The sequence below is a fragment of the Tupaia chinensis genome, unplaced genomic scaffold (genome assembly GCF_000334495.1).
Source record: "Tupaia chinensis unplaced genomic scaffold, TupChi_1.0 Scaffold139207_1, whole genome shotgun sequence".
NCBI lineage: Eukaryota > Metazoa > Chordata > Mammalia > Scandentia > Tupaiidae > Tupaia > Tupaia belangeri.
The window spans coordinates 20,428-34,692 of NW_006199097.1; the positions used below are offsets into that span (position 1 = coordinate 20,428).

Genomic DNA, 14,265 nt, shown 5'->3' on the forward strand with positions numbered 1-14,265 from the left:
TGCATACTTTTTTTCCAAATTATAGCTAGTGGTACACATACTTTCATTTATAAATTCTGTTGCATTTATCTTTACCTTACTAACCAAATGCTCTAAATAACATTTGATGTTTTCTGCAGGGATATTTCAAAATCCTTGACACCAAGAATAGTGCCATGTAACTCTACTCCTGTTCAGGAGACAATCAGTAACTGATGGGCGATGATGTTGTAGATGACTCACCATCTGTATTATGACTAAACGTAATTGTATTGTGCTGTAACACATGGCATGGAGGTGTCCTGAGATAAGCAAGAAAGCTTATTTGTAAACTTAAAGCCCATCATTTTCTGAATGACTGTCTCCTCTTTGATAGATTTTCTTTCTCATCTTTGTTACCAGACTAGCATACTTCCTGTCTACCTCCAATATATGATTAACTGGGGCATGGAATTCAGGTAACCAAACATATTTAAATTTTATGACAAGTCAAGTCAATAAGATCCAAGCTACATCCTAAAGGCACTTTTGTGGATAAAATAAATGGGATTCTAGATTTTATTATTTGAATTCTTCACAGATTTAACAATACTTATTTATTGAATTGGTTGAGGATTTCTATATTGTTAGTCTGGCAGTATCGAAAGACAATAGTATATCAACATCCTAGAATGATGATTTTTTTAAAAATTTATTTATTTTGCATTCATTCACCAAACATCATCACAACACATAAAATGTGATTGCCCATCCAGAATACACTGTATAGTGGCCTAATCATAAATGTTATCGTCAGCAGATAATTTTCCATTTCTTGTTCCTTATATAAATATATGTATATATATTTACATATATTTCCCTCTATTTCTCACCCTCTGCCATGGTTCACCTTCCTCCCACACTGTCTCTAGTATCTGCAGTTGCTTTACATTCCTTTCTCCCCCCACATTTTATTGATTCACAAAATATCTTAATCTAACTATTTTTAGTAGCAAATTCAGCTGATACCTACATTTTCTGTGAACACATCTTTGACTTTAGGCATGAAACTCTGTGAGTAGAATGAATATACCATAAGGTAGCACTTAGCAGAGGCTATATAGATTACCATGGTCGTGGTCATTAAATAGGTACATTTTAATATATATTTTTAATTTAAAGAAAGGGCAGTTTGATGATTAAAAGAAAACATAATACAATTGAATTTAAATTAGTCTAAATCCTGAAACATTAATATAATATATATATGTATATATAATATTATATATTATGATTTAGACATGGCTTAACTATAGTCTTATTTTAAATGGGCATTTAAGTTTAGTGTTAAGTATAAGTAAATAATGTATATATATTGTAAAGTATCTAATACTGTTTTGGGCTTTTTATACTGTAAACGTATCATCCTGAAGAAAAACCATTATTATTTTTGTGGCTGGGGAAAAAAAAAAAAGAATATTGTATTTAAGTCTGGAAGTCACTGTAAAGAAGAAATAATGACACACTGAGGTATGACCAAAGTAAACCCTGATGCTGATCATCTGTTGTGTTGTCAGAAAAGTCAGGCTGTATTTTCCTATGTTTTTGTATGTGCCATGACTTTTCAGATGACCTAATAGATAACAAGTTTTGGACAAAGTGTCTGATACTTAATAGTTCCACAAATGAGAAAGACAAAAAGAAACAAAAAGGAATATGTGAAAGAATGAATGAAAAATTAGAAGGACTACTACTGTGAGTAGCATCTGACAACTGTTTTCATATAACTGAACATTATCTTGTAGAACTCTCAGTTCTAGAGGGCTGAATTCAGGCTAATACCCAATATAATAGAGAAGGAATATAGACATTGATCTAGTAAGTATCTCTGGCCAAGAATGTAATGGAGTGCCTCAGAAGATAGTGTACACCTGTTGTTGAAGGACAAAAGTAAGGGATCAGGAGGGAGAAAGGCTGACAGATCAGATAGAACCTCATAAGCTGGTTGTACTCGATGAAGTCACTGAGGTACTTGGGCTGACACTCACTTTGTGGTGACACAAACTCAACAGTAGATTAAGCTTTTTAAGATTGACTCACCCTAACCAAGTTCACCAAGTTTGAAATGTGTACATGTGTTGTATTTTTAAAGATTACAATACGTATGTGATTTTGTTAAAGTATGTTATTTCCTTTATATAGTCTATTTTGGAAGTAAATTCATAGTAACCTACCTGTTTTGTTAAGAAAGGAACCAGAAGATAGATTATAAAGCTTTATATTCACCTTATGACTAAATATATAGCAAAAAATATATGGATGTGACAGGGTCATATCTGTCAAAAGAATGCAGTACTCATGTCAGATTTTTATGCCTATTCCAACTTGCACTGCCTTTTTGAGGCTTCATGTAGATTTCTTGAGGAAAAACAACAACTTTGTTTTAGAGAAAGGTTTATGCTACAGTCACATTCATTTAAATTTCAATCATCATGATACACACACTAAGATCCCGATGAAAGATTATTCAGGAAGTCATATGTGAAGATTCTTTACGGAAGTCATAAATCTCATTCATTTTTATGTTTTCATATTTACTGATAAAAATGTGCCTGGACTTCTTTATTTCTTAGTCCCAGAAAATCCATCATTACACCTTCAAAAAAGTCCAAAAAGAGGTGAAAGCATGTTGTAGATGGAATGATGTTTTGGAATAAGAGTAGGTTATATGACCTATCAAATCTCTATACTTCTACCAAAAACAAACAAACAAACAAACAAACAAACAAAAAACCTGTTGACAGCATTATTTGTTTTTCAGTTTTTTATTGTGAAAAAATTATATGCACAGAAATGTTTAAACACTATTACAATATTCACCCATATTCCCAGGATCTTGTTATAATAGTTTTAACAGTGCCAGAGCCATATTTGATTTTATATCTAAATAGTTCAGCAGATATATCCCAAGATAATAAATGTTCTCCTATATAACCACCGCATGATCGTCACACTGAAGAAAATTAACAATCACTTCCTACCGTAGCCGAATACCTTAGCGTATATTCGAAGTTCTCCTATTGTCTCCAAAATATCTTTTACAACTTTCATCATTTCCTAGAACCAGAACCCAAACCAGGTTCACAAATAAAACACATCTATTATTCGATGTAAAAGACAAAAAAGAAAAAAACTTGGCAAGTATTTCTTTCATATATGAGACATGTACATGTCCTGTGTTGAACTCATTTACATAGTTTTGACGTGGATATTAATAGCTGCTTCATACATTATTACTTAAATAAGATCTTTTTTATAGACGTTGTTAGCAGTTACTAGCATGTGGAAAGCATGAATAAACATTAATTACCTTTATTATTACCTTCAGGATGTAGCTAATCAATCAAATAAGTCTAATGATTTAATAGATAGCTTCGTTTTGACAACCAGCTCCTGAAGCTTATACACTTTTACAATGCATCGAAACCCATTTCATACCTGTGAGTATAACCCAGGGAATGTTAAGGTGGTGCTTTTTGACAAATGAGGTTATTAAGGGTTCATTAAAACTAATGTATTTGTAAGTTTGATTTAAAGATCTGTGCAGAAATATATATCACTCCTTAAAGCAAAGTCCAATTCCAGTCCCTAAATGTCATTTCAGAAAAATATTATAGAAAACAGTTTTAAATGGATTCTAAGCAACATACTTGAAATTAAAATTTAGGATACTTAAAATATCAATTCATACATCTTCTTTTACTAATTTGTCCTCAAAAATGTAAATAATTTGAATTTTTTCCAACAGCATGTCACATTTTAAAAATTCCATCAAAAGCATTTACTATTTACACTTTTGATGTATTAGAAACACATCCATTTCCCAATGCCTATAAACTTATTTTAAAAACATGTAAATGTCATTATTTGAGAAGCTCTGGAGTGGAGAACAGGAATTTTTTTTAGAAATAGTTCTCTAATATGTCTATATACCAGGGATATATTATGTTTTTATAAATTTATGAAACATTGGATTTGACATGATAAGTTATTAGTTATCAACTCATATGAATTATATGAATTAACTAAGAATATCCTAATATTAATGTATAATTTAAAAGATTATTAGTTTTGCATTACTTATTGCAATTCTATTTCTGTGTTTCTTCCAATTTTATTGATAAAGAAAGTACTGAAATGATATGATTAACTTAATAATTAAACTTTTATGAAAAAAGTTATAGTTAAGGAAATCAGAAATAAATTTGTGGGAACAGAGAACTATTAATGGAGATACATAGATTCAAACATCTAGTCTACCACCTATCTGGCGAATAATGTCTATAAAGTCTCTCCCTTCTTTGGGATGTAGTTTCTTTATCTGCAAAATAAGTGATGTGGACTTGGTCTTCTGAGATTAATGCTTCTATTCCCAAAGGATTTATTGCTTATAAGGTAAATGCATTTACTCAAAGTATTTTTTTTCTTTTTTTTCCATAGGCCCTGTGAGGTAGGCTAGGTGAACATTTTAGCTATTTTCCCAACCTTGTGGAATGTTGTGGAAGTCAGTGTAAGGCATTTATTAATATATACACTAATCATAGGTACCATTTACTAAGTCCCTAAAATAGTCCAGATACTACTATTTACAAACATGTCTCTTACTCTCACAGAACCCTATGTAAGTTTATTACCATTTACCATATAATGAACTTGAGTTGAATGGTTAAATTATTTGTCACATAGGTAATACTTGGGGGGAATTTAAATTTGAAAGGACTATATGACAGCAATTTCTGCTACTTTTTTTTCTTTTCTTTATTTTTTTATACTCTACAGGGTAATAAAAATTATTTAAAGTTTTTAAATAGATAAATAATGTAAGCATATACATATTTTGCATAATATAATGAGTATAATGAAATAAAAAATCACAAAAAGAAGCTTAAACTTGATTAACTGTGCCATTTAAATAGTAGGAATAATGAGGGCCTAAGTTTGAAAGAGAGCAAACAAAATGAATAACAGAAATGAATTTGAGGTCCTTGTACAGTTAGAAGTTTGGCATTTGTATAAATATAGGTGACAGAGAAAATGCAAGAAATATGCTATAAAATTTTGAGTCCAAAAGCCTGTTCTTAATCTTTACTCTTAATTATTTTTATTAACAACTACTAACAAACATTTATCATGTACTAAATCCCTACTTTTAGGAAACTTATATCCTAGGGGAAGAAGACCAATATAAACAAACCAGATGTAGGTATAATGTCACCATATTATTTTGAAAGAAGATCTACTTTCAAAGACCCTCACTTTAATAAGAAAAAAATATTTGTATTCCCGGTCCTGTTGTAATGGGGGCATTGGGAGTGCTGCTGGCTGATGCTGGAGACCGTGTGGGAAGGCTCTGAATTCATGTCTGGAGTCTACCACAACACACTGGGACTATCGTTGAGTATACTTGAACACATGTGATCCTGGCTGACAGCAGGGCTGGGGTAAGATCACAGCATGAAGACCCTGTTGAGTGAGTCCTCATTTTGTCTGAATAAATAAGTAAATTTTTTTCCTTTTATTTTCAATTTCTTTTTTTCTTTATTTGTTTTTACATTTTTCCACATTTACTCAACATATCAAAAATTTTTTGCACATACTCCAGAGTTCTTGACAGTTAATAAACAACTTTCAAAATTTCAAGATACAGAGTTTTAAAGATAATGTTCAAAATATTTCTAATAATTTTGTATAATTTTGTTTGTGAATCTATAACGACTGAGACAGTATGGTTTTAAATATTTTTGAGAAAATATTTACATGTCAGCTACTCAAATTGTTGAAAAGCAAATGCCCAGCACACAAGTCAGCATAAACTTTCTCAATTCAGCCCTGCTTACCAAGTATTCTTAGTATCATCTGCTAGCAAAGATCAATCTCTTTTTCTTCCTTCAAAGTCTTTCTCAAGATAATCCTCTGGTGTGGTTGCTCTTTTGCAATCCCTACTGATTACTATGCTGGGCTGAAAAGTCCAGGTTATTTTATGTTATAAATACTTTCATACATTTTCTCTAATCCTCTCTGCCAGGCAGAACTGTTTAAACAGGTGCCAGGCCATCTTTTTAAGAGCTTCTGTTGACTTACTTGAGATCCACCTTAGTTCCATAGTTTTCTGATTAATCTTCAGATATGACCTTCCAGTCAAAGCCCTGTTCAATAATGAGTATTTCGAATTTCTGATTCAATGCAACAAGCATTATTGAACTTATGCAAATAACTCTTCTGCCACAAAATAAGAATACTCCCAAATATTTTCCAATTCCAGAGGGGTCAGGAAGGGGGAAAAGTTTATGTTTCCATTTAAAGAAGCAAACAAGAAAACTATTTTAACAAATTGCTGAACCTATCAACAACTCAGAAGAAAGTAAAATGTGTAAATTGTGAAAACAAAGCATAGTAAAAAAAAAATCAGTAAAGTTTCACTCAAAAGTCATAAAATTCTATTTCACCAGTTTAGGCTTATATTCAAACTCTTTCCTGCAGTGTTACCGTGTCCAATTGTTCCATTTAAATCCTCGAAATTAACATTTTAAAAAATGATATTTTACAACTGATTAGAACATGAGAGAACAAGATTAATGTTTTGATGGGAGAACTGATATGTTCTTGTAATTCAAAAACAAATTAACTGTATACAGCTGGAGAATGAACAAAGAAGTATATACTGTATAAATTTCTGCTGAATATATGACTAATATGTTTGTAAGTCATCTTCATAGCACTGACGGTTGAAGTCAAGAAAGTAGGTGTATGCTAAGAGAAGGTAATGACAAAAGTCAAGAGGGTCAGCAGACAGTCTTAGGGAGATGTGCACTTGGGAGATGATGGAAGTGGAACATTCTGAGAAAAAGTGGAACATTCTGAGGGAATCAATACTAAGAGAATGCAGTGTAAGAGAAAGCAAAGGGAAAGCATTTCTAGGACCCATTTGATCACTAATTTCAGGTGCTATAAACAAGGATAATAAAGATTGAAGGGAAAAAAACCACATTCTGTCGTGGCTGGAAAGTTTGAAAGCAGGTGTTGAGAGCAGGTCAAATCTGAACTGCTGCCTATTTTTGTACAGCCCATCAGTTAAAGGTGGTTTTCATATTTTTAAGTGCTTGAAAAACTTTGGAATACATGTAATCAGATGTGATCAGAATAATATTTGTGGAACTTAATAGTTATGTGAAATTTAAATTCCAATGTCATAATTAAGTTTTATTGGAACAGAGCTGTGCTAACTTGTTTCCACTCTATCTATAACTGTTTCTTGCATTACAACAGCAGAGTTGAATAATAACATGGCAGAGTATGGTATGAGTTGCAAAGCATAAATTACTACCTTGCTCTTTATAGAAAAATTTGTGGATTTTTTTTTAGAGTTAAAACTGCAGATGGGGACCAGTAGTTGGCATAATAGCTATGTCACTGGACTCCCATGTAGTTGACTGCTGTTAAGAGTCCCGAACCCGACGACTTAAACTCACTCTGGGTGCGTGTGCATGTGTGCCCAAGATCCCAAGAGAAAAGTGGAAGAGAAGGGATTGTGATGTGGCCATCCCCCCTGGAGAGTGATTTCTTGCTTTCTATCTCTCTGTCTCTGTCTGTCTTTCTGGCAAGCACATGTGCCCTATAGCAAAAACATCTCCAAACAAAAACAAAACCAAAACCAAACAAAACAAAAACTGCAGATCAAATATATAATTAAAAATGCCCTACATACTAATGGGAGAATAAAACTTTAGCATGAAAAATAGAGGATAATGGGGCTAGACAGGGATGCGGTGATAACACAATATGCTGTGAGACTGACCCATGTGAGAACACTCCAGATTCATGTTGAGAGTTTTCTGAACGTGCTAGGCACACATGTGATCATGATCTGGGGCTAGCTGAGCTTGGTGGTGGACTATGGCATAAAGACCCTGTTGAGAGTGCCTCTCTGTCTCTGTCTCTGTCTCTCTTTCATTAATGGATAAAATAAATTCATAAAGAAAAAAAAGGAAAAACAAAACCTCTCAAAAAAAAAAAAAGAAAGAAAAAGTAAAGCAAAGCAAAATGAGAGTAGCATTAAGTATAGAATTCTGAGAATCACTGTACAGTGTGAAGAACTGAATCCAGTATTGTAAGTGACAGTGAAGAATTTTAAAAGTATGTTTACATATATGTTATAATTTAATCTCTAAACAACCTGTGAAGTGAATATCATTGTATCTAATTTACAGGTGAGGAAATTAGATTCTAAAAGATATGTGGCTGTACTTTGGAGAACAAATCATTTAAAAACTTACAGAAAAGTTATAGAGAAATACCATCAAGGAGGTTATTTTGGTATTATGTGAATATCTAGAGGCTGATTTTCTGGTTTGTATCCTGGTTCTGTCATGGACTAACACTATAATTTTGAGTCAATTGCTTAGCCTTTTAGAAAGGCTCAATTTCTCCATCTATAAAATTTGGATAACAATAATACCTCACAAAGTTGCTCTGAAGGTTGAAGTTTAAATCTATGTGTAGTGCTGAAAAAGGTGTCATTTATATAAGTGTTAGCCATTCTTACTGTCTTCTAATAAATTCCAAAATCAATAGACACACAATATAATCTCATTCAGATGGCAATGATTCAAAAAAAAACTTTGAAAGTTATTTATATCAGAGTTTAGCTCTGCAAATCTGAGCAAAGATACATATTTGACTTCATATACATCAGAGATTCTACTTTCTTGATTTGTCTTAAACTTCATAGCAGTTTCTTTGCTTATCCTGCATAAAACAATTTAAAAAGCAGTTTTTACCCAGAATGCCTACACATCATGTATTTTCTTGAGTCCTATTTTGAAATTCCCATAGTGACTAAAATTAATTGATGACATAATAAATCATTCATAGAAGCACTTAAAACATTTAGTAAAGATGTCAGCCTGTAATATATTGTCTAGTTATTGTTTGCCCTTGTGAAAAAGGACCAGAATTCTCTAGAATTTTTTATTTTGCAAACTCTTGCTCAACTTTGGCCCTTATTTTGTCAGAAGTAAGCATCGGTTGATTGAAATTCACCATGTGAGTTGAGGTGTTATTAAGATAATAGAGTGCAACGGATGAGCTCTCTGGCCACGACAGGGTCAGCCTCAATGTTATCCAACAATCGACTCTGTTCCCTTTATGGAAGATGGGTATCAGTTGCAATTATTGTCATTTTATATCTAAGGAAACTTAGAAAGGAGGTTAAGTGACTTCCTCAAGGTCATATTGGAAATCAGTGGCATTCCAAGAAAAATTTGGGCATATACTTAACCAGATCACCACTTAAATAGTGATAGTTTCAACTTTATTATGAAAATAATGAGTACTTTTCCATAATATGCCAGTGTATATTTCACCATTATAGTTTTTGATCTAGCGTCATAGATTTGCTACCTCTAAAATGTAACAAAAGGCAAAGTTGAACCAATCTATAGCTCTTATTTTTGAAAGTTTAAACATTTTTTATGAGAATAGAGATCGTGATAATGACCAGTAGTCAGCATGGAAAAAACTCATTTCTATTTTTCATCTGGTCTAATGTGTTGATAGCTTATAGTTTACTTAACATGCTTTCATATTACTTTTGATTTCAGAAGTAGTGAGCTGTGTCCAGTTACGGGTCTTGCCATATGCCAGCAGTAGTAAAAGTTGTTCTTTTAACACATCTCATAGGGCACATTTTCTGAGAGAAGAAACTACATGCTACTTTCAGATGCTGAGGAAAAATGGCTGTATAGCTCATCGATTATAAATTTAGTCTCATGCACCTTAAGTTGATTCTTCAAATAAAATAAATAATAACATTAAAGGATTAAGTGCTAGACCTGTGAATTTTTTAAAATAATTTTCTTAATGGATAAGGAATAGTTATCACTTGCTGAATATTCAATATGTATCAAGTACTATGCTAAAGTATTTAAAGGAAACAAAATCAGAACACATTACTGTTTATTAATATAGTTATTTATGTGAGAATTGAGGCATGAGTAATTAATACTGGAATTTGTATAGATACCAATTTAATTTAGACATTAGGTTAGGCTTATAGTAAATAAATAATAAGTGGCAGACAATTTATTTTTATTTTTTGGTTGTTTTTTTCTAATAACTACTCTTGTTGTTTTTGAGAGTTTTTTTGTTTGTTTTTGTTTTTTTTTTGTTTTGTTTTGTTTTTTGACTATAAGGTGCATGCGCTCACCAGAAAGAGAGAGACAGAGACAGAAAGCCCCTCCTCCCCAGGGGGATGTCCACGCTGCAATCCCTTCTCCTCCATTCTCCTCTGAGGATCCTAGGCATGCACTCATACACACCCGGTGTGAATTTAAGCCACTGGGTCTGGGACTTGAACAGTGGTTGATTACATGGAAGTCCAGCAACATAGCCATTACGCCAACTGCTGGTCCCCCAATAACTACTCTTTATTTGCTATTATATACAATTGATTCAATAAAGTGTGTTTTCAGTATCCTGGACCTACTATCCAGAATATTTCATAGCTTTTTGAACTGATATCTTCTTCTCTTACTTATAGATGTCTTAGAGACTTGAATCTGAAAATTAATAGATATTGTTTATGATATATTCTATGTGAATATTGAAATGTAACTACAATATCTATCACTTATTCACTTGCATGATTTATCCTTTTCAAAATGCTTTCTCTTAAGCCTATCTAGTCATTCTATTATGAGAATATATGTGAAATTCCATTATGCCAATATCATTTTATAAGTAGCAGGCTTATAAAATTTTATGGCCCTGAAATTATCAAATCACTTTTACTTCAAGATTTTATTTTTTTAGCTTTTGCCTTAGAGCATGTGCACTTGTAAGAAAAAGAGAGATAGAGAGACAGAGACAATGAGAGGAAAAGTGAGAAGTCATCCCCGGCAGGTGGCCAGGCTGCAATCCCTCATCCTCCATTCTCCTCCTGGGATCTTGGGCATGCACGCACCTGTGCCTGGTGTGATTTTCAAGTCACCACATCCAGGACTTGAGCAGCAGTCAGCCATGTGGGTGTCTAGAGACCTAACTGCTACACCTTTGGCTGGTCGCAGGATTCTTTGTCATTTGGCAGAAAGTCATAGGTCCTAGGTGCTGAGGTTGTAAATATGGTAGTTTAGGGGTAAACATGGTCTTCTATTCATCCCACATTCCAGATTATGAATGAAAAACACAATCTATATACTGTTCAAAATGCAATGTGTCCAAAGAAAGTCATAATGCCGATCCATGTTAAGTTGATCATGCACCTCAAGACCTGGTTTTGAACAGAGATGGCTGCCTTAATCATATCTGCCTGTAACATTTTTACTCTTCCTCCATAACACTTTGTGCATACATACACACACACACACACACACACACACACACACACACGAATATATTTATATGCATAAAATATACATACATTCTTATGATTTCATGTACACTCATCTATACACATGTGATTTATAAGTGTATACTGTTATACTTTACCAATGTATATTAAGAGTTAATATAGTGATCTATTTATATGTGATTTAAAGTTTTAATGTGTTCAGACCAGCAGTTAGCATAATGGCTGTGTCACTGGACTCCCATGTAGTTGACCGCAGTTCATGTCTCAGACCTGGTGGCTTAAACTCACGCCAGGAGTGTGTGCGTGCATGCCCAAGATCCCGAGAGGAGAATGGAGGAGAAGGGATTGCGGTGTGGCCATCCCCCCTGGGGGGTGATTTCTTGCTTTCTGTCTCTATGTCTCTCTCTGTCTTTCTGGTGAATGCACGTGCCCTAGAGCAAAAACTTCTCCAAAAAAAAAAAAGAAAAAAATAATAAAATTTTAATGTGTTAACTATTTATGTAGAGTCCCATATTTATTTTATTCCTTTTTTTTTGAAAGAAATTTTTGCTATAGGGGATAGCACTGAGAGATAGAGAGACAAAAAGTGAGAAATCACCCCCTCCCCCACTGGGGTTGGTCATGCCATAATCCCTTCTCCTCCATTCTCCTCTCGGGTTTTTGGGCATGCATTTACACATGCCCAGCAGGAGTTTTAAGTCACCGTGGTCTAGGATTTGAATTTTGGCCAACTACATGGAAGTCCAGTGACATTACCATTACACCATCTGCTGGTCCCAAGTCCCATATTTATTTTAAGGAGTAGATGTAAGTATGCTGGACACCAAAACCTACATTTCTATTCTCAGATGTAATTTTATAGTTCTAGAGCAAATAGTTATAATTTAAAAGATTTTTTTGAAATCAAAAAATCTGGAAAGTTTTGATTGAATGATTTAAACAATGAAGTGTCTCTGATTTTAAGTGAAAAAGGTTTATGAATATCCTATAATGACCACTTCTTCCTAAAATTCTTCTGACATGGTAGAATGATTTTAAATCTAATTATCACATGTTTTAGGCTAAGATGACTCAGCTGCCTGAGGCAGAAAAGGAAAAGATTGCTGAGCAAGTTGCTGATTTCAAGAAAGTAAAGAGTAAACTGGATGCCGAGATTGAGATATGGGATGACACGAGCAACGATATCATTGTCCTGGCCAAAAAGATGTGTATGATCATGATGGAGATGACAGACTTCACGAGGTAATTGTGCGGAAACGGCGTGAGATGTGGGTAATGCTTAAAACACTTGTCACATTAGTGAAATCTCAAGTATCTCTGAGTAGCAGATGCCAAGAAATCAAGTGGTAGGGAAAAAGTAAACAATATAAAATTAGAAAGTTGGATGTGGGTACTTGAGAGGCTTTGGCAAATAAACGTGGCCAAGTTTCTCTTAAACTGCTTAAGAATTATTTTAGAACTTTGTGCCCTCTCACCTTGGTCCTCCTCAGACGGGATCTCTGTGCTTCATACTTTTACGATGAAATTGGTAAAGCAAATTGTGATTGCTATTGGAGCAGTCTGGATGGCCGATGTACATAGCTGCATTGTATCAGTTACAGTGGTTTGTATTGTGGTATCCTCAGATTAGCAGTATCTTTTTCTCCTGAGAGAGCAACAAGATGTATTTGAAATGACAGTGAATTAATGATGGCCATGAAGGAATCACATTTTGTGTGTATATTCCAGAAGTAATCAAAAAAGGTTTGTTATAGTTTTAAAAATATCATTCTTTAGAGTTGACCAAAGAGAATTGGAATATATAATGCTCATCCTACCAGTCACTAAAATATACAAAACTACAAAAACTGCTAACTGTCTGGGCATAGTTATAAAAGTCACAAAATAAAGAATACCCTGAGGCAAAAGCCATTAATTTGTATGACCATTCATTAGATATAAAATTGTGTCAGGGCCTGCCAGTGAGGTGGTGGTTAGAGCAGCTGGATCCCACAAAACCAACAAAGCTGGTTCTAGTCCCAGACTCAGCCACTTGAAAAATATGCCAGACACATGTATGCACATACCCCAAATCCTGAAAGGAGAAATGGAGAAAGGATTGTGGCATGACCATTTACCCATGGAAAGTGAGGTGCTTTCTCACTGTCTTTTTCTTTTTTTCTTTCTCTCTCTTTCTCTCTGTTGAGCCCACATGCCTTCTAGCAAATACTTAAAAAAAAAAGAAAAAAAATTAAATGCAGCAATGGGATATATGTAATTTAAGAGTCAATTAATGAAGTATTATATATATATATATATGTAGAGAGAGAGAGGGAGGGAGAGAGAGCTCTCCCTGATATTAAGACAGTTTATAATCATTACATATAAAGGAAGAACTCATAAAGAGAATATTATTAAAATGAACTATATTTAAATATTCTGAATACTAATAAAATATCCTAAGCAATATTAGATGTAAAAAGTTAAGACCTAGCGGATGGTGATTAGATCACAGAGGCATCACTCTCATGAATGGACTAATGATGTCGCCAGAGACCCAGTGAGTTCTCCCTGTGGTAAGATAGGATCAATTCTTGCAATAGTGTATTGATAGGAAAGGAAGATGGCTACCCATAGGGTGGTTTCTCTGCACATGTCAGATATCCTCTTTGCTTCTTCCGACCATGTTGTTTTGCTGCCTCACTCCTTTCCAGGCATGGCTTTCCAGCCTCCAGAATCATGATTCAGATAAATCCTATCCTTTATAAGTCATCCACTCTAACTTCTGTAAGCAATAATTAGCAGACTAAGAGAAAAGGAAAAATCTATGCGAGTTTATATGCTGATCCTTCTGGTCTCTGCTTGAATGAATGAGCCGAGAATCAGAGAAGACTTTCTTTTCCTTCCAATGTAAACTCTTT

The 14,265-nt window shown here is 33.8% G+C and overlaps 1 protein-coding gene across 1 annotated transcript in view; it reads left to right on the forward strand.

The window, feature by feature from the left end:
* Positions 1–299: 299 nt before the first annotated feature.
* Positions 300–14,265, forward strand: part of LOC102477836 (catenin alpha-3-like) — a 139,668-nt gene continuing 125,702 nt past the window's right edge. The window contains exons 1-2 of the mRNA XM_006161813.1: positions 300–437; positions 12,426–12,607. Of these exons, the coding sequence (XP_006161875.1) occupies positions 12,432–12,607 (176 nt within the window). The 5' untranslated portion in view covers positions 300–437; positions 12,426–12,431. The remainder of the gene's footprint in view (positions 438–12,425; positions 12,608–14,265) is intronic.